General features: G+C 42.1%; 1 protein-coding gene across 1 annotated transcript in view; it reads right to left on the bottom strand.

Annotated features, from left to right (window-relative positions):
• The window catches only part of PPP1R1A (protein phosphatase 1 regulatory inhibitor subunit 1A), a 101,137-nt gene extending 79,244 nt beyond the window's left edge, over positions 1-21,893 (bottom strand). Inside the window, exon 1 of the mRNA XM_081319893.1 lies at positions 21,621-21,893. Coding sequence (XP_081176019.1) covers positions 21,621-21,701 — 81 coding nt within the window. The 5' untranslated portion in view covers positions 21,702-21,893. The remainder of the gene's footprint in view (positions 1-21,620) is intronic.
• Positions 21,894-25,246: the final 3,353 nt, after the last annotated feature.

The raw sequence follows: 25,246 nt of genomic DNA, 5'->3' as shown, positions 1-25,246 counted from the left end.
ATGTGAGCACCCACAGAACCTTTGGCAATTTTCTATGCTTTTGGCTTCTTATAACTTTAAGCTCCCAAAATCTGTGCTGAATGGAGAGGCAAGCTTGTACCTATAGGTGAATTATCTGGCGAAAACACAGGATAATTTATGCTTTGATCTGAATAATTGCACAGGAAGTATCCATTTGGTGCATTTATACAAGCATATTGCTCAAATGAAATTCTTCTGCAATTACCTACAGCAGAACAAAATGAAAGCAAAGGGAATAAGAGAACATGCACATCTATTTCACGCTAGGATAATACGAAAAGATACTTCAGAACATACATGGGAGAGTACCTGTATAGCAAGTATTGGCAATTCCTTAAGCCAAGCATGTCTTTTTCTTGGAAATATGTTGCAGCTTGCAAAGGGTACCTGCATAATCTTAAGAAAAGGCACAGCTGCCTTAAGAACTTGCAGACAGTTGTTTGGGTGCGCCCCTATGATTTCCAACATAGCTTTTTCCTTTCATATCTGAAGGACTGCATAACCTTGCTTCTCACATTACAACACTGGCATATAGGATGCAGCAATATTAGGTGAGCGTATTTCATTTGGGCCAAGTATTTTCTGCAGGATCCAATCTGGGACCAGAGATTTAGTCTTCTGAGCTTTCAGACTTGTGCTGGAGCCCATCCTCAGGGAACTTCTCTCTACTGGAATATGTATTTTTATTTTTTATTTTTTTTAGGAAAGTACAGGTAGTCCTCAACTTACAACCACAACTGAGCCCAAAATTTCTGTTGCTAAGCGAAACATTTATTAAGTAAGCTTTGCTCCATTTTATAACTTTTCTTGCCACAATTGTTAAGTGAATCACTGCAGCTGATAAATTTGTAACCCCGTTGTTAAGTGAATCAGGCTTCCCCATTGACTTTGCTTGTCAGAAGGTCGCAAAAGCGGATCATGTGACACACACACACACCCCAGGACACTGCAACCATCTTAAATATGAGTCAATTACCAACACCATCTGAATTTTGATTGTGTGATCATGGGGATGCCGTAACGGTCGTAAGTGTGAAAAACAGTCATGTCACTTTTTTCCAGTGCCGTTGTAACTTTGAACAGTCACTAAATGAACTGTTGTAAGTTGAGGACTACCTGTATTTAAATAAAGTATTTTCTATTTTGGTGCCCAGTTCTGTTCAAGGGTGCTCCCTTATTCTCAACCGAAAATTTAGGAGTGCTTAAATTCAAAAATTGATTCTGTTGGAAAAGCATATTCCTATAAAATTGCAACATTGAATACTCATGCGTGAGTATTTGAGCTTGGTGGATGAAGTAGGGAGTGAGGAAGTTATTTAGCTCTGAAAGCTGATATGAGTGAAAAGGGGCAATATAATTCAAACACAGAGTTAAAACACAAATCTCCTCCAGTGTGTGTGGGTCCTTAGAGATCTCTGAACTTGGTTGTTTTCTTGCAGATGCTTCATTACCCGAATCAGGTAACAGTCTACTAGCTACTACTAGCACTACTAGCACTGATGCTATCACCTAGTTTGGGTAATGAAATGTCTACCAGAAAACAACCAAGCTCGGAGAGCACCAAGAACCCCCCATTTCAACCCTCAACTACAAATATTCTCCTTTATTGTCTCCTCCATAAGGTCTCCACCAACAGAAGAGTTTGCCTGCTGCTGCTTTGTAGGATCCGCTTCTCTGGTCTTGTCCCCCTTTTAATAGAGATAGTAAGTCTTGGGACCTTTCTATACCTACTCTGTGATTAGTTAACGAATACAAAGCTGAGTTACTCTAAACGTATAGAGCAGTGGTAGGCAACTTTGGCTCTTTTATGACTCGTGGACTTCAACTCCCAGAATTCCTAAGCCAGCATGGCTCAGCTTGGAAACCTCTCCCTTTTCCCTCAGCATGGCTGGCTCAGGAATTCTGGGAGTTGAGGTCCACAAGTCATAAAAGAGCCAAGGTTACCTACCCCTGGTACAGAGGGTAGATAGATTGCCAGTGCATTTCTGCCTGAATCTATATTCTGGATCTGCCTGCTGCCAGACCTCCTGTTCTCACACATTCCTGATCCTTTGTAATGTTTTGAAAAGGGCTAAGTGTTGGAGTTAATTCTAGCCGTGGAAATGGAAGCTTTGCAGAAAATGTCTGGAAAGTGCCCATTTCAAGGAGCCTCTTAGATGAGGAAAAGATTACGACGTTTGCGATTGTGTTGTGTGTTTCTTGCTTGATCTCTTGGGAGCCTGTTATTTTCCCTCAACATTAAAAGCAAATAAGCTCTGAAGTGCTCCCAAATGAAAGAAAACATCCCAAAGTATCAGCCTGCGGTTAAGAGGATCCAACCCCTGCTGCCACAGCGAGATTAAGGGGCAGTTTAGTGCAATCCTCCCCAGGCAGCCGGCCCATTTCATAAGCCCTCTTGCGTTCCGAACACAAGACTCCAGAAACACCAAAACACTATCCCGCCTTTAACAATTTGCTTTAATGACCAGAGTCCACATTAAGACCCAATCCCTTAAAACCCATTCAAGTTCTTTAGTATTGATTCCGGCATTATGTATCTTATTTATTAAGATATCAAAACTCATCCCTTGATCCCTAAGGAGATCTTCTCTCCCCCTTCCCCTTCTCCCAGGAATCTTCTTGCCAAAATTTCACACTCTTTGTGATTCCTTGTCAGCACTCTCAAAGCCATCCAAAAAGATCGGGGTTTTATCTTACTGTTTTATCTTCGAGTATTTTACCCTGGTTTGCTAACTAAAAAAAAAATTTCTCTCCCTTTTCTTTTGAATATGCTTTTAGAACTATATCCCCCACCCCGACATAATTTCTATTCTTTTGAGGATAGACTACTACCTTCAAATCCTTTAGTTCATTTTTAATAACTCCCCCTCTCCCACACACACACTATCCGATCTGTTTCATAATAAAACTGGGTAATGTCAGTTTTAAGTTGAGTCCTGGAGTCCTCTGGACTTCATGTTCATGATTCTGCCCCATGTTTGGTTTTTCACGAGCAGCCAAGGTCTAGACAGAATATCCAGCATAAAATTACTCAGCGTAAGTCTATCTTATATATGGAATGCCTTCTTTCAGTGGAGTGCTGCATCTGAAATTTAAACAATCCCTTACCATATGGACAGGCAAGAAAACGAATGAAGCATTGAAGAAAGCAGCCCAGAGTTCTCACTTGAGGCACAAATGACGAGGCCCAAATTATTCTACTTCTGGTACATTATGTGAAGAAGCAGCTCTCTGGAGAAAGGTCTGTTACTGGGAAAGTTTGAAGGAAAAAGAAGAGGTGAGCTGCCACAAGGTGGGGAAATTTAGTTACAGTGGTGATGAGTGCAATGTTGGAAGTCTTGAAGGATCAGATTTGGGACAGATCAGGGATAGATCTTCATGAAGAAATGTTATTTATATGGTGGCTGAGAAACGACACTGACTTACTGGCTCATAATCAGTCGATATGTTGATGAACTAATTCAGAAATAAATGGGACAGGATTTCTAAAATGCTTCCGGAATTTTTTAAAACCTTGATGCCCTGCCAAAATGTTGAAGCTTACTCTTTTGATCTTCCATGCTTGGATGACAATAGACTCTTAGAAATCTGGAGAACACCAGAATGGAGGAGGATAATTTCTGAAAGTACTGTTTTTCCTGGTATAAGTGAAAGGGTTTCCATTAGGGGTAGAAAGTTGCCTCTGCTAACAGTAGGTTTCGTGAAATAACCACTGATAAATGCTTCAGTGGATTTTGTGGGAACCCGCTGCTTCTGCTTTCTGTCCAAATTCTTCACTTGCTTAAGAAATATTTCTAGTTCTTCGGCAATTTGAGTTTTTTCCAGCTCCAGGCATAGCGTTCTATTGTGCATAGAAAGGAAGAGAGATATGCAAACTCCTATGATTGATATGCTAAAGGGGTTGGGGGGGATACAGAACCAGTCCAGATACCAAGACTTATGGATAGGAAGCCACCTGACTAAGGTTAGACTGGGACGTTCAAAACATCCCCGAAGAAGGCACTGGCTAATCACGTCTGTATTATTTGCCAATAAAACTATTATGAAATCATCTGGAATTGAGATCTCTTATATTGCAACCGTGGGGAACAGACTGTAGGCTGACTATGTCATTCAATTATATGACAAGGCATTTCATGTGTCATGAGTGCTTTTCATCCATGATTGCACTGCGTATTCTAAAAGATCTGAACATTGGTTCCTGGGATTAAGCTCTGGTGACGTTGACTCAATTTGACCCCCCCCCTCCCGTTGTTCTCTGTTCTTTTCAAAAATAAACAGGCCCCAAAATGTCCATGGAAGCCAAGTACCATGAGCAGCGGCCACCCAGAGCTTCCTGAGTACAGCAGGTAATGATGAACCCAGCTGTTTGCAGCACATTCCTAAGAGACATTCAGCTGCCCTTCTTTCTTCCATGTGATGCAGAGCAAACAACCGAGCAGGAGGGGCGGGTATGCAGCGGTGTCAGCTCCTGCTGGAGAAGGCAAGTGCTTCCTCCTCTAGCCACATCTGAGATCAGCTGGAGAAGGGCACCTGAGCCGAGAGAAGTATTGAAACAGATGTGTCAAAGCTTCCCCTTGGTGCTACAGAAAACAGTCTATGCACCGTTGCAAACAATGTTGGGAAACGAAGCTGGGCCCAGTGGGATTTCCTCCTGTGCCTGACTTAACTGTCTCCTCCTTCCTCCTCTCTGTGCTTCAGTTTCTGTCAACAATTCTGCCATTCTCTCAAATGACTTGAAGAACAGCATGCTATTCAGTTTTGGTGAGGTTCGCTTTTAAAGAACTGAACCCTGGCAGGGGGGATGTTTGGAAGCCTTTTCTGTGTAGCTATAGTACGCCATCTTTGTGTAACGCCACCACATGTTATTTGGGCTGTTGGCCATTTTCAATTTTTTTTAAAAAAACCTAATAATACCTGTGTTTCATCTGGGATGCTGGGAGTGGGAATTCGAAATTCTGGATGGGTTTCCAGAACTGGTTTAAAAGATTATTTGACAGTGAGTTACTGGCAGCTATGAAGACTTGAGAGGAAGGAGTTAAGAGTTCATTCCACCCTTCCTCCACTCTTAGGACTTCATACTTGGTTTTCCCATGCCTAGTTTTTCCTGTCAACAATCTTGAAAAAGTTGATGAGTTATCTAAATTACCCAGTGATCTTAATTCTCCCAAATGAATTCAACGTTCAAATTGGATTCAGTCCCAGCCTCACTGGATTAGGAGTGATGGCAGGATAATTGATTCCCAAACTCACTTTGAGCTGAGTTCATATTTTAAGGAAGAATCAGATCAACTGGAAAAGATTCTTAGAGGCACCAAGCATAATTAGGGGAATCGTTCATTGAGACTCTAGAAAGAGTACAAGAGAAGAGAAACAAAGATGATCAGGGGACTGGAAGCTAAAACATATAAGGAACGGTTGCTGGAATTGGGTATGTCTAGTTTAACGAAGAGAAGGGTGAGGGGTGACATGATAGCCGTGTTCCAATATCTCAGGGGTTGCCACAAAGAAGAGGGAGGCAAGCTATTCTCCAAAGCGCATGAAGGCAGGACAAGAAGCAACGGATGGAAACTAGTCAAGGAGAGAAGCAACCTAGAACCAACTGAGAGAGCTTCACTTTTCAGATTCTGGTTAAGTTTTAAATTGTTGTTAGTTGCCTTGAGTGCATGCCAGAACAAAAACGTGAGATATAAACCCAATCCCATCAGATCAGATAAAATCAATCAATATAACTGAATATTAGAGTTAGAAGGAACTACTTGGGCTACTGCATTCAACCCCATACTCGGTGTAGGAATGAAAACAAAAACATTAGAGACACATGAATCTCCAACCTCCATTGAACACCTTCAAAAGGGGGGCAATTTTCCACCTCTCCAGGTTACTGGTGCCTTCACCCTTATAGAAACATTGAAAAAACTGAGACAGCTTCAGAAAATAAACTCTGTGTGTTTGTGTGTGAACCCTATGAGATTGCCCAGATCAGGAAAGACTACAAGAAGACTACAACTATATTTTATTGATATATAGGCTATAGTAACAGAATCTTACTAGTCTGACTTGGGGAGAGCTAGTCTTTCTAAGACTTTCCTTTTGATTTGTACTCAGAACATACTTATGCATGTGTTGTTATCTTAATAGTTACTCCAAGGCCATCTCCATGGTTCCTACAGTGTGTGATATGTATGTGTAGATATGATGGCACCCTTCAAATACTTAAAGGGATGTAACCAAAGAAGGTCAAGACCTTATTCTATCATCCCTCAGGATGAGATGTTGAACAATGGATTGAAGTCACAGGGGAAAACAACATTCAACTTCAATAGCAGGAGACCTTCTTAGCTAAAACAGTAGTTCATCAGTGGAATTGGTGAATGAAGGAGGTGATAGGATTTGCTGGGAGAGGTAAGACTGCTATTTACCAAGAATGCTTTATGTTGGATCCTTCCATGGAGCTAAAGGTTGGACTCGAAGACTCCAATGGCCTAAACCAAGTCTATGATTTTTCATGAGGAAAGCAGGACTGTACAACCATTTTTTTTGTGGGGGCGGGGGAGCGCCACATGTTTATTGAATGTAGCACAGGCCACAAGGAAAGGAATGCAGCCAAGACAAAAGTTACATTGGTTTTTATTTCATTACAATGTAAATGCAATTAAAACTGCATTAATGAAGTACAGTGGACATGATTGCTTCCCGCATATTTAATTCTGTTATGTTAAATACTAATATTCAGCAGCAAGTTTGAGAAGATCTATAACCAAAATTCTTCTGGCTCTGGAAGCACAGGCCTAATGCCTCTGTTGCTGACAACCTCATTGGTACCATATCTATATAGGAGAACTTTGCAGCCTTGGCCTCTCTCCTGAATATTTAAGCCAATTAACCCTGGAGAAGGCCTAATCAATAGTAAAAGAGAGAAAAAGGAGCATTGATTGCCAAAATGATATCAACAGTGAATTCTATCACCAAATGTTAGAAAGTCACAAGCTCTCTCATGAGGGGTATTTATATAATTTAACCCTAAGAAATTATAGATGGGCCTTTTTCAGAGCCCACTTTGATGCCCACCCATCAACTCTACTGACGGGAAGATTTCATGGGACTCTTTATTTGCAGAGACTTTGCCTTTGTGGATGCAGGCAGATAGAAACACTCAATCATGAACTCATATGGTGCCCTTTCTATGATGCCCAAACACAAGGGCCATACAGATAAATTTTATGTTTATTAGTTTTGGGGTTATGCCTACCCCACACTCACATATCGGGTGGCCAAATATCTTCAACAAGTTATACAACAGCACAAAACATTTAATTAGATGTGTTGGTTTATCGCCCAATTTTTTCCCCCTTTCTCAATAACAAATTCTTGTGTTAAACTCTTTTTTACTGTAACTCTTTTATTGTAAAAGCTGGTCAAAGATCGCAATAAAGAAAAAAGGGCTGGGATTTTACAGGAAACTTTCCTCTGTCTGATACCATTTTATCTGCAGAATAATTCTTCTGAAATGCCCTTCAAGATTTGAGCAGTTTTATATGGAGCAGGAGAAGAGCAATGTAGATACGTTGATCAAGAAGATAATGTTTCCACACGGGGTATAGTTCAAGAAACCACATATTATATTCTCTATGGTTGCTCTGAAAGGCACTACCTAAGGATATTGCTTAGGTAGGAAGCTGTGTTTTGAGTAGGAATCAAAGATAACTTTGGCATTGGAGCCCCAGAAGTGACAATCTGGCAGCATTTAAAATTCAATCTTTTTCCTGCTGATCTCTACAAGCACTCAAGAGGAAGGTATTTTTACAGCTTGACCCATTCAGAAGACCCTAAGTGAATTACAAGAGACTAAAAATAGTACTAAACAACATGCAAATTTCCTTCAAGATGGACACCTCTTGCTAGCAAGTAATGTTAAAAACTTAATGGACTGGGGCCGTTCTGGCTGCTGAGGGACAGGGGTCTGTAATCCTCCAGCACTGGAGAGCAATAAAGTGTGGGGCCACAATAGAAAACCAATAGTGAGAACACTTAGACTTATATACTGCTTCACAGTGCTTTACAGCCCTAGCTGTCAGCATATTGACCCCAACATTCTAGGTCCTCATTTTACCGAAGGCTGAGTCAACTTTGAGCTGCTGAGAATCGAACTCCTGGAAGTGAGCGGAAATAGCCTGCAATACTGGATTCTGTGCCGCTACAGCTCCTATTGAAAAGGCTACCATTGAGAGCACTTGAACCTAATTTTCATTAGTGGTGACTGGAAACTCTTTTTAAGGAGGAAGATACTTGCCAGATGGGCAGGTTTAATCCACTGAGGTGCCTGATGTACTATGGTAGGTAATTTATTTATTTATGTATTTATTTTATTTTAATTCCATTTATATCCCGCCCTTCTCTGAAGACTCAGGGCGGCTTACAAGCTTAGCAGTAGCCTTCATTCTATGTATATGCCTGCTTATTAGGGCTTTCACACACCCCCCCCAAGCGGCATTATTACAAAGTCAGCTTAATTGCCCCCAACAATCTGGGTCCTCATTTTACCTACCTCGGAAGGATGGAAGGCTGAGTCAACCTTGAGCCTGGTGGGACTCGAACCTGCACTAATTGCAGGCAGCTGGTGTTACTTAAGGAGGCATTAGCCCACTGCTCCACCAAGGCTCCACCAATTTGCAGAAGTGAATGTTGGTGCATGTATTTGTGAGAGCAGCTGTGGCAGGGAGAAGACTCAACAAAAGAGTCATTTATGGGTGAATGTGAAACACTCAAAATATACAAGATAGTCAGGTTCAAACTTTATCTGCTTTACTGAAAGCAGCAAGATTTAATCTGGCGTGACTAACTTGTTCTGTTGAGGGGAAGAGCTCAGATCTTTCAACTTCATTGCATCTATTAATAGCCGTGGGCCATATCCTATGACACCATCTCACTCAATGGGGTAAATAAATGGCATAGTTTTCACTATTCAATCTGCAACAATACACTTGTCAAGAAATCCTTTTCTGAAATGGGACTTTGGAAAGCCATAGCCACCCAATACACAAAATCCTGAAATATATACACCGTCTCTCCAGTAGGGACCTATTTCTTTATTTAATTACATTTATAGGCCACCCAACTGCATTGCCACTCTGGGAAATTTACAGTATCTTCATAGCACTGTCCTGTCTTCATTACTATTATTTTGACACAGTGATGATTGGATGACTCTAGAAAATGCTATAAATTGTTAATGGGGAGATAGAGCAAGATTACAAAAAGCTTCCTATAGAATAACAGAGTTGGAAGGGACCTTGTAGATCTTCTAGTCCAACTCCCTGCTCAAGCAGGAAACCCTATACCATTTCAGACAAATGGTTGTCCAATCTCTTCTTGAAGACCTCCAGTGTTGGAGCACCCACAACCTCCGGAGGCAAGTCATTCCACTGATCAATTGTTCTCATCGTCAGGAAATTTCTCTTTAGTTCTAGGTTGGTTCTACATTTATTGCTAATTAGTCACAATAGTCCTTTGGGCTAAAATCACACTTTTTTGTAACAACACTGCTAAAACAAAGGGGAATAAAGGATCCATGGAAGGAGGCTAAAAAGGCGAGGAAACACTGTAAAAACACTGTACATGAAAAGAAAAAATCCTGTTATCTCCCAGATATGCTGGACTGCAGTACCTACAAGACCTATACTTTTACCATGTTGCTTGAACTTGATAGGAATTGAAATTCAGGATGCTGGGTAGGTTTCTGACTTTAGCAATAGAAATAACACTTATACAGTGCTTCAAAGTGCTTTACAGCCCTCTCTAAGCTTTTTTTACAGAGCCAGCATATTGCCCCCCCCCAAACAATCTGGGTCCTCATTTTACCAACCTTGGAAGGATAGAAGGCTGAGTCAACCTTGAGCCGGTCAGGTTCAAACTACTGGCAGTTGGCAGAGTAAGCCTGCAATACTGCATTCTAACCACTGCCCCACCACAGCTTTAACTCTAAACTGTAAACTAGCACTGGAGATGATGTTCCATTATTTTTAAATCCCAGAAGTTAAATAATATACTTTTTTTAAAAAAATGAAAATGCATTCAAACAGTTTAAGATACTAAGCACCTGCTATTCATATATCATATCATATTCATATATCATATATCATATATCTGTTTGAGCAATCCGGTCTGGTCTGACGGGTTCTGTTGTAATTATTGTTTTAAGTTAACTTATCTTCTGCATTTGGGCATTAGGGTTTAATTTGTTTTCAATATCTGTATTTGTGCTTTTGATATTTATGTCACTGTTCACCGCCCTGAGTCCTTAGGGAGAAGGGCGGTATACAAATCAAATAAATAAATAATAAATAAATAAATACCAGCTTTTTGTATTCATTGACTACAGCAGAGGAAAGTGCCCAGCAGATTTAATTCTTACTGAACAGCTGGGTAGAATTTGCATACGTATTTCCTTCTTATATCTTTTATAATGGCTAGAAACTTGGTTTACATTAAAAATTATGCTAATTGAAAAGAACAGAGGCTTAAAAAGTTCCAGGAAAAATAACAACATTCTCCAATTCCTGCCTCAGTGCTCAGATTCAGCAGCTAATGGAAAACCAGGAAAAGGTATAAATATGTTTCCTTTTTTCTTTTCTTTTTAGAGCTTTATCTCTTTTGGAATATATACAATCTAAGGAAGATAAATTAGGAAGGTTATATTGAGACATGATTGTCAGTTTGTGACATTCACTTTTTCCCCACTCTCTTATTGCATGGATTAATGTCACCACCGCTATTATTAACTTTTGGCACTTGGATGGTTTGCTATAGATTTTAAAAGTCCTCTTTAATGGAATGCAGAAAGAATTAGTTTCACTAGGTGGTTTGGGAATTACCTTCAACCCCTCCCCATTCTCCCGCCAAAACTGCCCTTTGAAATTTTCAGTTTTTGCTGTAGTTGGTCAATATGTTTACAACCATTGGGAACTGGGTTTATTACACCGCCTTGCCCTTTTGTTCCCAAGAGATCGCATGGCCCTGAAATATGATTTTCCCTTGCTATTTCAGCCTGGTGGAAAGGGCTGCCAGTTATTTTGCAACAGTTGGGTGTCTTCCTTCTGAAAGCATAATGCCCTGCCTGCTACTAATATCCTGAATCCAATTTCCTAGAGATTATAAATAAATGGTCTCCATTTTATCTGACTTTATCTGATAAAATGACTAAGAATTAAGCATCACAAAAGGTTGATGCTGCATTCTGGCTATCTGATTTTTATTTCCTTTTTTTCCCCTTTTCTGATTTGTCCCTTTTTACTTCTTTTCATACACAGGATGGGTCATGGTGGAAAAAAACAGTAAACAACCACACTCTTACCAGATAAAATCTATTTATTTGTCCTTGGCTAATAAGCGGGAAAATATCCTCTACTACACAGATTATCACCAATGATAAAACTTCCTTTTTTGAGTAAAGCCCCACCCAAAATAGTGCTTATATATTTTTAAATAGATTTACCCAACCCACCAGAGTGGAGATGCAGGATATGTTAGAGTTGCAAGTCTCTTAAAACAGAGGTCCCCAACCTTTTGTGCACCAGGGACCGGTTCCATGGAGAAAGGTTTTTCCACGGACCGGAGAGTGTGTGGTTTTGCGTGCTGCCTGATCCCACGGATGGCTTGTTGTGCGGACTGGTGGCTGGCATGCTGTGGCCTGGTACCGGTCCACAGACCAGGGTTTGGGGACCCCTGTCTTAAAGGACCAAGAAAGAAGGCCCTTCCCTATGTAACATCATCCCTGCAGAGATAAGATTGACCCCCACCTTGATCCTCTTTTGAAAGACCTTGGAGACATGGGTTTGCCAGTGGGCCTGGGACTTCTAGGATGATATAGACTGGTCTATTTGATGGTTGTCACCAGAGGTTAGTGGGTTTTATATTGGGGTTTTTACTTCTGTAAGCTGCCCAGGGTCATCATGAGTCAGGCGGCCATATAAATTTTCTTAATAAATAAATGCCATTAAATACAGTAATGATCATCTCTCATCTGGTTTCTGTTTCAGAAAGTATCCTGTTCGTTGTAAGAGGACAGGGTTATGCAATCTAATGTGATTCCCACAGTTCAGATTCTGAGAATAACCGTCCACGAGCACCTGGCGGTGCTGTGTTCTTTGCCGAAGAAGGGCAGAGGAGATGTAATTGTTTCTTTGAGGTGTTTAATTCTCTTATGAAAGCGTTTAAGCCAACTAGGCTTCTGAGATAAGTTTCAAGACCATCGTGACTCAGCAGTTCTGTTTCTGCCTGGCAGACCATTTCCAAGAAGTGGGGCTAGAAGACTAAAGCAAGGCCCCGTAACAATGTGTGCTGTTCTAAAAGGGGGCTCATCCTTAAGCCTAATGCCCTCAATATATCAGCACACTGATTTCTTTTCATCCAATTCAGATACCTCTGTTCTGGAATAATGATAATGATAACTTTATTGTCACTTTGAATATACACCAATCGGCATACATCAAAATGAAATTTCGTTGCATACAGCTCTCAAAGGGTCACCACCTCCGATATATACTTCTTTTTCGTGGCCCGCTCAAATTTCACATTGTCCATTTTAGTCTCTAGGGAGTGAACGATGGCACACAGGACAGATGGAAATGGGGCTCCATGTGGATTAGCCCTCAAATTCACTTGTATTCTGACAACCTCGCCTTCAGAATCAGATGAGAACCAATAATCGGAAGCTTAACCTGGATGGAGGCACAAAGAGCAGGTGATTTGTCTAACCTGGAAAGTAGCATTTAATCTCTTGCACCCTCGCTGAAAGTTCAGGAGTGTTAGATCCAACCAAGTGCACTTTTATGCAGGGTCTTTGCACTAGCTCAGATGCCTGGAAGCTGCCAATAATAAAGATCAAATAACTTGGAGACCACCTGCTCCAAACAGAATCGACCAACCAATCTATGCTATCCAAAATATTATATTCGGACTTCCCACCTATTGGGAAATTCAGCAGATGAGAACTTAGAAATCAGCGTTCTCTGAGAGAAACTCCTCTTATGAACAGTCTGACTCCAAGCTGCACACTTTACAAGAAGCTTGTAAATACTCATTTACGAGCTATTTCAAAGAGCTTTCAAGGAACAATAATATCAACTGGGTTTGAATGTCTTTCCTACAAAATGGAAATGATTCTAGATTTAGGGAACAATGGTTTTATATGGTTACATTATTATGTGCCATCTTGTTGTTTATCTACTTTTGTAAATTGCCTGAAGTCAATTCAAGGTAGGAAAATAAAAAGAGAGTATAAAGTACAAAGAAGAAAAACAGGGGGGAAAAACAAAACAAAAAGGAAAGAGTAAGATAAAGAAAAATATATATATAAAGCAGTGACTTCCAATCTTCATCACAACTTGTATAAATAAGTTCTGTAGCTGTTAACACTCTCTTTAAAGTTACAGACAACAATAGCAATATCACTTAGACTTAAATACCGCTTCATAGCACTTTTAGTGGTTTCAGAGTCAGCATATTGCATATTGCCCCCACGCCCAACAATCTGGGTCCTCATTTTACCGGGATGGAAGGCTGAGTCAACCTTGAGCCCGTCAGGACCAAACTCCTGGCAGTGGAATGCAGACTTAGCCTGCAATTCTGCATTCTAACCACTGCGCCACCACGGCTCATATTTATTTATTATTTATTTATTATTGGGATTTATATGCCACCCTATCTCCTGAAGGACTCAGGGTGGCTAACAACAATACTGTAACATACAATAATACAGAAGTTAAAAGAAAAATTAAATTAATGGCCCTGTAGAATAAATTAAAATTAAAATAAGTTAAAAATTAAAGTTAAAAATTAAAAACATAACTAAAATCCCTGTCAGTCCAGGTCAGCCAGGTGGAAAAGGAGTGTTTTGAGGCCGCGGCGAAAGGACTGGAGATCTGGGGCCATCCGAAGCTCAGGGGGGAGCTGGTTCCACAGGGCTGGCGCTCCCACAGAGAAGGCCCTCCCCCACGGGTCACCAGCTGACATTGTCTAGCCGACAGTACCCTGAGGAGGCCTTCTCTGTGTGAGCGTACTGGGCAATGGGAATTCGTTCCCGTCAGCAGATGGTCCTGCAAGTATCCCGGGCCTAAGCCATGTAGGGCTTTAAAGGTAAGTACCAGAACCTTAAATCTCACCCGGAGGACAACCGGTAACCAATGCAGCTCACGCAGGTGGGGTGTAATATGGGAGTATCGGGGTGCTCCCATCACTATCCGCGCGGCCGCACTCTGCACCAGTTGAAGCCTCCGGGTGGTCTTCAAGGGCAGCCCCATGTAGAGAGCATTGCAGTAATCTATATGGGAGGTAACGAGTGCGTGAGTGACTGTACATAGGGCATCTCGGTCCAGAAAGGGGCGCAACTGGCATACCAGGCGAACCTGGGCAAATGCCCCCCTAGCCACGACTCCAATATGATCTTCAAAACTGAGTCGTGAATCCAGGAGGACACCTAGATTGCATGCTCTATCAATGGGAGGTAACACCTCTCCCCCCCATAACCAAAGATGGAACCTCTTGGACTAAACGAGATGCCGGTACGTAAAGCCACTCAGTCTTGGCCGGGTTGAGCCGGAGCCTGTTCTTCCCCATCCAAATCTGTACCGCTTCCAGGCAACGGGACATCACATCGAGGGCATCACTGGGTTGGTTCGGGGTGGAGATGAAAAGCTGGGTATTGTCAGCATATTGATGATACCTCACCCCGAAGCCATGGATGATCTCACCCAGCGGCCTCATATAGATGTTGAACAGGAGAGGCGAGAGTACCGACCCCTGCGGCACCCCACAACTAAGGAGCCTAGGGGTTGACCTCTGCCCCTCTGCCAACACCGTCTGCGAATGGCCCGAGAGGTAGGAGGAGAACCACCATAAAACAGTGCCTCCCACTCCTAACCCCTCAAGACGTCGCAGCAAGATACCGTGGTCGATGGTATCAAAAGCTGCTGAGAGATCTAATAGGACCAGGACAGAGGAATAACCCCTATCTCGGGCCTGCCAGAGATCATTCACCAGCGCAACCAATGCTGTCTCCGTGCTATACCCGGGCCTGAAACCTGATTGGTATGGATCCAGATACTCAGTTTCCTCCAGGACCAAAGGGAGCTGCTGTGCCACCACGGTCTCAACAACCTTCGCAAGAAAGCGAAGGCTGGAGACAGGACGAAAGTTATTTAAAATAGCTGGATCCAATGCAGGTTTCTTGAGGAGTGGCCTTACCACGGCAGGGAAGTACCCTTCACTCAATGAGGCATTAATATACAAGTCACAGGCCTGGATAAGGATATCTATCATCCCATTACCCAGGGGTGGGCAATTAAATTAACCAAGGAGTCACATGACAAACTGGGACTGTTGTGGAGGGCTGCCACTGTTGCCCTGACACCAACCCTGCACTGGTGTCGCCTCCTCTAGGGATGCCAGCCCACCCCCTCCACCAATCCCCTGCCCCTGCTGCTGCCGACACCCAATCAGTGATGCCGCCAATGTTGTGGCCCTGAGCCAGATGTTGCCTGTGGGCTGTAAAATGCCCAGGTCTGTCATAACCTATTTCTTGTTGATAAAGAAATCCATAAGACATCAACTTTTCAATCCTGGTGTTAGCAAAAAATCCATAAAGTGTTGCCAGAATTTATAAAATCATGTCTTATTTTAACGTTGATCAAATGAACCAACTTTATATTTCTTCCTTTTATTTCTGAAAAAAATCTTAATCTTTATTTAAATATTGGCATGGGATATGTTCTTTCTTCAATTCTTCTTTGTTCCATCCCATAACTTTTTTTAATGGAGGCTTTTAACAAGCCTCCTTTGTAAATCCAATAAAAAGACATTATCAAGGTCATCATCCTTTCCCCTTTAAGTTTTAAAACTTGAGTCATTTTCTTTTGTACATACGGTAAAAATCCTTATCCAGGCCTATCACTTGCATTTCCATTTTGAATGACTTCTGTCATGTATTCCACACTTTTTAAAATCCAATATTTTTGATTCTAATATTTCTGCATCAAGCAAGATTTGTTTCATATTTGTCATTCCTTCAATAACTTCTATCTAGTCTATCCATGGAAACAGATCTTGTTACTGATATTGTTGATTTTGCATCTTACCAATTTCTGGCCCCATTTTTTAATATTTCAAATATTATAATGTGTGGTGTCATTTTTTAAAATTCCAATACTGATCAAAACCAAAAGTAGGTTCACACTTTTCTTTTTACCTGGTATCTTTAGTCCCTGCTAGTGTCCAATTTAAGTGTTGAAGTCTATAATTTGTGTTGTGACTTAAGAGTAGACTAAATTTATTTTGCTTACCAGGAAAAGCTGTTTATTTTATATAGTTAGTTCCAAAATTTTATATTAAAAGTTCCAGTGTTTCAAATTTGTTTGGAACCTTAACTTGTTTATAATTTTCTTAGTTTAAAATCTTATTTAGCTTTTTGCCATTTCCCCCCCCCCACACACACACACACACCAAATTCTTTAAGTTCCTAAACTTATAGTTAATTTTTCCTTTGTTCAGAAATAAGATAGACTTACTCGATGGCTTCTCAAGCTTGTTGTTCTGAAGTTCTCTAATAGTTTAAAATAGATATATAAGCAATTTCCAAAAGTGATTAGAGATTAGGGTTAGCAAACTTTGTGTCTTTTAAAAGGCTCTGTCATGTTCGTGAGTTTGACAAATCTCTTCATCGCCCAGGGCTCAAACCCGGGGAAGCCATCTCCTGCAGTTTCCTTGCAAGAAACAGCCTTCTGGAATATATGTGGATAGTCATCTGTCCTTTCCTTATCTGGAAAGGTTCTGAAGAACTGGTGAACTCACTGCTTCTTCAGTTTTTGCCATGGTCATTGTAGCTTGACAAGCTCCCCCTGAAAGTCTGGTAGAACACTAACCTCAATTCCAGAAACGTTTGGGTTTATTAATTCCTGAAATCTCTTAATAAAACTGCCAAGAAAAAGAAAGGAAGGATCCCTAGCTGAATTGCTTGAAGCTGATGACATTCAAAACAAACAAAGTATTTGTTTATTCTAAGGAACCCACCAAAGTTGATTCACTTAGCAACCCTTTTTCCAATTTTTTAAAATATTGCTGACTTTCTCTAACACCTTAATATAAACCCAGGTTGCAGACAAGTTCAATACCACTTGGAAGGAACTTCTACAAAGCCACAATATTGAAGTTATGGTAGTTCAGCTGGCTCGGTGACAAGCAATGGCAACTAAAACACTACATACTTTATCTGCTTAAAATCAAGACCACCTGTGCTATTCCATAGAAAGAGGCAAATCAAGAAAGCTAGTTCAATTCCAGGAAATAAAAAAGCAAGATCCAGCCTACCCTGTGATATGTGGCCAGCAGATCAATAACAAACCAATCACAGACAGAATGAGAGGCTCTGCTTGTGCTTTGGGTAATTGGTGGGGTGGAGGTGGGGGATCATGAAATTTATAATCCCATTTCTCCCTCTAATTATAGCCACATTACATTTTCCATTTATTGCTTGGAATATTCAGTTTTGGTCACCATGATGTAAGAAAGATGTTGAGACTCTAGGAAGAGTGCAGAGAAGAGCAACAAAGATGATCAGAGGACTAGAGACTAAAACATATAAAGAGCAGGTGCTGCACTTGGGTATGTCTAGTTTAATCAAAAGAAGGTCTATGGGTGACATGATAGCAGTGTTTCAATATCTCAGGGGCTGCCACAAAGAAGAGGGAGTCAAGCTATTCTCCAAAGCGCCCGAAGGCAGGACAAGTAGCAACAGATGGAAACTAATCAAGGAGAGAAGCAACCTAGAACCAAGAAGACATTTCCTGACAGTTAGAACAATCAGTGGAACAACTTGCCTCCAGAAGTTGTGAATGCTCCAACACTGGAAGTTTTTAAAAAGAGATTGGACAACCATCTGTCTGAAATGATATAGGGTTTCCTGCCTAAGCAGGGGGTTGGACTAGAAGACCTCCAAGGTCCCTTCCAACTCTATTATTCTATTCTATTCTATTCTATTCTATTCTATTCTATTCTATTCTATTCTATTCTATTCTATTCTATTCTGTTTGTAACCTTAAAGTAGACAGTCCCCCCCCTCCCACTCCCTCCCTCTCTCCTCAGACTCCAATTATGTGTATTATTCTTGGCCAGGTTAATACTTATGTCTCCTCACCCCACAGTTACCTTTGAAGATCGTGCCTCTTGCCTACATCTAATATAAAACATCTAATATAAAAGTTTCTCAATACTGTATAGTCAATTCACATATTTGCAGCTATGAATCACCAAGCTCCAAGTAACCAGAATGTTTAAGGATGTCTCAACCAATTCTTCATTTCCAACAAATGCTTCTCACTATCCTTGATTTCATCCAAAGCTAAACCAGTCCACCTTAGCCAGATCACCACACCTCTGGAAAGGTACGTCTTTTAATTCCCACCAGGAGATCTTTAATCAGGCAGCTGCAGGCTGGGGGGGCTGGGGGGGCAGTAAGGAATCATGGTGCCACAGAAGACCAAGATGTTCACTCAGGGAAAGAAAGAAAAAATGGTAACCTGGGGAGGAGGTAAGCTTTGGCAAAGCAGTAGAATCATTTGAACCTGGGTTTGGCCAAGTCAGATGTCCAAGCCCAGGACTGTCTACACTAGAGAGAAGGCCATCCAGATTTTCTTGAAATACAGCTCCCAACATCCAACTCTTTTAACCGTACTCGAACTTAAGGATAACATTTACGGTAGAATTTTCTGTTCTCTGATTAAAGAAGCAATGCCCCTTTGCCAGGGCAGCCTTGATTTCTTCAGGTAGAAGAATGGCATCTAAAGCAGGCTTAGGACTTTGATTTCTTGTAGGTACCTGTAGATGAAAGCACTGAGGAGATTTTAGTCTCTTTTGTTCTAAAGGTCAGCTTTTATTAGCTTCTCTCAAAAAATCTCCTCAGGGATACTTCCCAGAAAGAAATAGTCTCTGAGCTAACCCTTGTTGACAGTGACTGCTTGTGCAGGAAAGCTGGTGAAGTGAAAAGATGGAGAAACCTGCCACAGCTGACTCTCCATCTTGTCTGGACGGAGCATAAAATCAGTTCCTATGCAGGAAGTCCAAAGCTGCAGGCTAGACTGGGAATTTTTTTTATATGCCAGAAGAAAGTAATGGCAAATAATTTCCATAGAGTTATGAAGAAAATGGCATGGACGTATTTATGAGGTTATAAAAAGTCAAGCTCAACTCAAAGGAGACTTTAACTCCTTTTTTAAAAAAAAGCTTAGAAGACAGGATGAATATACCAGCGACAGCATGAGTCCTGTTCCAAATGCAGGCTCAAGCTATCCTGAGCAATTTGGTTTTGCTGCCTTCCTCCAAAAACTGCTGTTGCTTAAAGGGATGTGGAGGTCCAAAACAGACTGGGGTTCCTAAAGATGACCTAATCCATACAGGTCACTATTGCTCAGAGAAGGCACATGCCAATCATAGGACAGCAAGTTCTATCCACTGAAGTGGATCAATGAACTAAAAGAAAAAGACTGCTGTTGAAAATAATAATAATAACTTTACTCTTTGTCCCAAGAGCTGGAGGGCAGGGCAGGAGAACAAGGAAGGCTGCAGATTATAGAGGTGTTAATTCAGCACCACTGGAGGGAGTCAAGGTTATTTCCCCCCCCCCCCAACTATTCCCATATGGCTTCCTGTGTATCCATTTTGAAGCTAAGTGCAAGTAACAAAATCAAGCTCATTAGAACCTAATAATGAAATTACAACAAATCTAAAACAATCAATATGTAGCATAATGAAAAGGGAGTGGAAAAGGGATTAAGGAAGACTACTCTGTTCCCTTTTAAAGAGCTTCCAACAGGAGACAAGACTATCAATAAATCAGAAAAAAGGCAGCCTGGGTTTATAAGCAGCAGCTTCATCTGCAGGGGAAGCTCCTCATAGCAGGGACATGGGCATGATCATTTTCTCTCTTTCCAGAGAATGGTACTATGAAAAGTAGTAGAGGAGCAGCCAGGGAAAGCAAGAGGTCAATTAAATTGGAAAAAAAAACAGTGACAGTTCTGGGCAGTGCTTTTTTGTAAAAGAAAAAGGTGCCGGAACTCACACATGTCATACAATCCTCCTTGCCTACTCTACAAGGTTCCATTCAAAAAGGTGCCGGAAGTCTGTTCTGAGCGTTCTATGACAAAAAAAGCCCTGGTTCTGGGCCAGAAACAGTAGGAGCTCAGAATTCTGAATACTTGCAATAAATGTGTAGAAGAGGGGAGTTTGGCTACAATCACAGAACACTGAGTTCTTCTGATCAAATGTAGCAGCCTGCTGCATTTGACAGCCCCAACCCTATAACATGCCACAGTCTCCCTTCCTCCTGCAACCCAGGAGAAACTCCTCTGGCTAGCTATTATTCCCTGCTTACACTGTTGGCAAAGCATCCTACGGTAATATATCAAGGCAAGATTGTCTCTCCAAACTGAGCTCCAATTTCCCACAGTATACCTGTACCAACATAGAGGGGTCCCCAGCAATCTATGATTCTAGTTCATTTTGCCCAGCTTTGTCTTTAACCAGGTCAGGAGCCTACCGTTGAACTTTGGTTAATCTTAAGTTTAGTGAGTTAACTTGATTATTGTGTGAATCCAGAGAACCAGTTAATTGAACCAGGTGAAGTTTGTCACGTTGCCTTCTTGGGCCTTTGGGTGAGTGTAAGGGAAGGGAGCATCAGAACAGGGAGGAAATGGTTAACCTAGATAAAATGCCAGGGAAGACCACCGTTGGAGAAAGACCCATACCAAAAGAAGGTCCCATCACCGGCAGAGCTTGAGCCTGGCTCTCAGTCATTGATCCTAACCAAGACGGCAATGTCACCTCCAATGTTTTCTAAGCTAAATAGTTGGGGAACACAATGAGAAAGAGGCTATTGTAGCAGATTCTGTTAAGCGGGTCTTCCTGGGGGAAACTAGCAGATCTGGAGACCATTCACGTGCTAAAACCAAAACTGAGGTTCTTGAAGATCACACATGCTAGGAATTTTATTTTATTTTTATTTTTATTTTAATTCCATTTATATCCCGCCCTTCTCCGAAGACTCAGGGCGGCTTACAAGCTTAGCAGTAGCCTTCATTCTATGTATATGCCTGCTTATTAGGGCTTTCACACACACACCCCCAAGCGGCATTATTACAAAGTCAGCTTAATTGCCCCCAACAATCTGGGTCCTCATATGCAGATACTTTAAATCTGGTGATACAATGGTTCTGAGGAATAAAGAGATGATGTTCCTAAATGTGCCCGGCATCTGTCCTTAGCACGCTTCCCTAACCATGTATCTCATTGAAATATGTAGGAAAATGCGTGCTTGGGGGGGGCGGGGGGGGGAACCGGGCGTTACACGACTACTTCAGGATGATGCCCCAAGATTAGAAAGCCTATCTCGAAAAAAGAGATCCGAGTCCAGATTAACCATTCGGGCTGAGGTTTACTTTCCATTCAACTTGCCATTGGGGTAAAAGGGAGGATATATTTCGTCCCCACCCCCCCGCCTCCCCAAAAAAAAAACCCAAAAAAAAGTAGGCGCTGCCGACGTTGCTGCTACCAACCTGCTCTGCTGCCTCCGGGTCGAGATGAGGCTCCAGCAACGGGACCGTAAATTGGATCTTACGGGGACTGTTCGGTTCCATGCCGGCTCCGTCGTCCCGGGAATCGAGGGCGCTCACACGAGCCGCGCTCGAGAAATAATCTACCTTTGCTCGCTCTTCCCTTCGCCCGTCCGGTCTGAGGGCGCCCGGCCGCTCGCTTTCCCACCCAGCGCGCTCGCACCCTCCCTCCTTCCCCGCGAACGGCGCTGCGATTGGCTGCTCGGGATGCCCGCCCCCGCCCACCCCCACTCCTTGCGAGATAAATGCCCGGGCCCGCCCGCGCGCGCGCCCGCGCTCGGGGCACCGGAGGCGCGCGCGCGCGCTCGGGGCCCTGAGGGAGCCGAGCTGTAGAGCGGGCCTGAGCGATGCCCTGACAAAGACGCCTGCTGTGCTTTCTGCGACCTATTTACCTAAGAGTAAGCAAGCCTCGCCGCAATCAGAGAGGCTTAAACTCTTGAGTCGCCGCGTACCGGGTGGCTTTGCAATTGCAAATGAAACGTTCTGAGCTTCCATGTGCTTTGGTTGTTGGTTTGTTGGTTTTTTTTTTAAACGCAATCTCAGTTACTTAGCAGGATCTGCCTCCTGATCAAGACAAAGTCTCCCAAGCTTACCTCTGCTGATTCGTCCCTGAGCCACACTCTTTAGGAAACGCGAGATTCCTCCGCGCCATCGGTCAAAACCTTCCCTTGTTCCACCCCTGACTAAGCAAAACACGGACTTGACCGTGTGCTTCCTCTTCTTCTTCTTCTTCTTCTTCTTCTTCTTCTTCTTCTTCTTCTTCTTCTTCTTCTTCTCCTTCTCCTTCTCCTTCTCCTTCTCCTTCTCCTTCTCCTTCTCCTTCTCCTTCTCCTTCTTCTTCTCCTCCTTCTTCTCCTTCTCCTTCTTCTTCTCCTTCTTCTCCTTCTTCTCCTTCTCCTTCTCCTTCTTCTCCTTCTTCTCCTTCTCCTTCTTCTCCTTCTCCTTCTCCTTCTCCTCCTTCTCCTCCTCCTTCTCCTCCTCCTCCTCCTCCTCCTCCTCCTTCTCCTTCTCCTTCTTGTTCTCCTCCTCCTCCTCCTCCTTCTTCTTCTTCTTGTAATATAGCAAGTTGGCACATTTGACTAGCTAAGTGAAGCAGCGAGAAGGCTGGCAAAAGACAACGTGAGACATCTTGAGACTGAATGGGGCAACAGTAGCGGAGAACAGAGGGAAGCAGCCCCATTGATCGGGATACCTCCACCCACCCCTTTCTCTGCTAATGCTTAGGATCGCAGTGAAAACTTATCTTTGCCAATGAGATTTTCAGGCAAAAATGCCATTTAACTGAGGCAACTGCAGGGTGCAGGGTGTAGAGTTGTAAATGTGTGAGTGTGGTTGTGTCTTTATGGTTTAGAGTGTAAATTAGAGAGGAATCTGTGGGGTAGGTGGCATACAAAGGTAGCTATGTCTGCATAAATAACTAGAGAAGGAAGAAGGAAGGCACTGGAAATATCTTTCACAATCTGACATTTAACAATTATATTCCCACCATCCTATAATGGTAGTGCTCTCTGGGAATAATGGAAGTTAATAGCCTAATGTGGGTTCCAAATTGTATTAGAACACCCCAAATCCAGAAGTAACTTATTCGAAGAGGACAAGAGGTTGAGGAAGGTTACCCATAATTAATATTCTGGAACACACCGGAAAAACATGCTAAGGGCAAAAAGCAGCTTGATCGAAGCTGAAATAAGAACCAGGATGAAACAATGTTTTTAGACAAGCATACAAACCTCATTTTTATTACACTTTTTGTATGCATCAGGTCTATTGAAAGGTTCTGTATTTGAGAGCTACAAACTCTGCTTACATTGAATGCTGCAGTGAAGAGAACATATTAGAACAACACACCTGCAGGAAGTAGTGCGTTGGGCTTTAATTTTCCAGGGAAACACAGGGACGTTGTAGTCTGTGCAATTGTTACTAGTATTACTAAAAGACACGGTGTTGCAGCCATCAAGTGACAGGTACACCTATATTAAGAACAGTGTGATGGTTCAGAGAATGCAGTTTGGAATCTGTGTCTGATCTCTTGTCTGCCAGCCACCAAGGCTGCCAAAACAATATTTCAGCAGGTGTACCGTGTAGGCTTCAGAAAGTAATTTCATTAGGGCATGGGGTCAGCCCTTAAAAGTTTAAGCCTTATCGTAAATGTGAAAATGTCAATAAATTTATCAATGTCCTTTTTGAAACAACAGGCTTTTTCTTCAGACAGGGAAGGATTGAAGTAAGGCAGGATGAGAATAGTTCTGTTATGGCATCATTCATTTGCACCCTGTTAAAGCTAAACAAGTCCAGGATAGTCAAGGGAGTTTCTCTGACTGCCAGGATAAAAGAAGTAATATGAAGTCACTAAACAAAAACCTGGATATATGTATTATTTAATTTGGCTGAATTTACTTCTGATCAGTTGCCTAGGTCACTACAGAAATTGGGAAGGCATACAAATCGATAAATAAAGGCAAATTGGGAAAATGTATAGGACTGAGCATTAATAACTAGAAAAGGAAAAGAAAAAATTCTCAAATTTAACTTTGCTAATTTCATGGATACAAGTATCCCATTTTCTTGATGAATAATAAGAACCTAGTTTGTTACTGGCTTGTTTGGGGATGTTTTTGATATTTTCTAGCACAGTTTACATCTCTGAAATTTTCTGGTGGTATTATTATAAGTTGGAAGGGACCTTGGAGGTCATCTAGTCCAACCCCCTGCTAAGGCAGGAAACCCTATACCATTTCAGACAAATGGCTGTCCAGTCTCTTCTTAAAAACTTCCAGTGTTGGAGCATTCACCACCTCTGGAGGCAGGTTGTTCCACTGGTTAATTGTTCTGTCAGGAAGTTTCTCCTTAGTTCTAGGTTGCTTCTTTCCTTGACTAGTTTCCATCTGTTGCTTCTTGTCCTGCTCTCAGGTGCTCTGGAGAACAGCCTGGCTCCCTCTTCTTTGTGGCAGCCCCTGAGATATTGGAACACTGCTATCATGTCACCCCTCACCCTTCTCTTCATTAAACTACACATACCCAATTCCAGCAACCGTTCCCTATATGTTTTAGCCTCCAGTCCCCCAATCATCTTTGTTGCTCTTCTCTGTACTCTTTCTAGAGTCTCGACATCTTTTTTACATCGTGGTGACCAAAACTGGATGCAGTATTCCAGGTGTGGCCTTACCAAGGCATTGTAAAGTGGTATTAGTACTTCACGTGATCTTGATTCTATCCCTCTGTTAATGCAGCCTAGCACTGTGTTGGCTTTTTTGGCAGCTGCAGCACACTGCTGGCTCATATTTAAGTGATTGTCCACTAGGACTCCGAGATCCCTCTCACAGTTACTACTGTCGAGCAAGGTACCACCTATACTATACCTGTGCATTTGATTTTTCCTGCCTAAATGCAGAACCTTACTTTTTCACAATTGAATTTCATTTTGTTAGATAGTGCTCAGTGTTCGAGTCTGTCCAGATCCTCCTGTATCTTAAGCCTATCTTCTGGAGTATTGGCTATTCCTGCCAGCTTGGTGTCATCTGCAAATTTGATGGTGCCTGACCCTTCTTAGCTTTCTGAGATAAACCTGA

The sequence above is a fragment of the Vipera berus genome (genome assembly GCF_964194415.1).
Source record: "Vipera berus genome assembly, chromosome: 2".
Classification (NCBI taxonomy): Eukaryota; Metazoa; Chordata; class Lepidosauria; order Squamata; family Viperidae; genus Vipera; species Vipera berus.
This window is presented reverse-complemented; position numbering and strand designations above follow the sequence as displayed.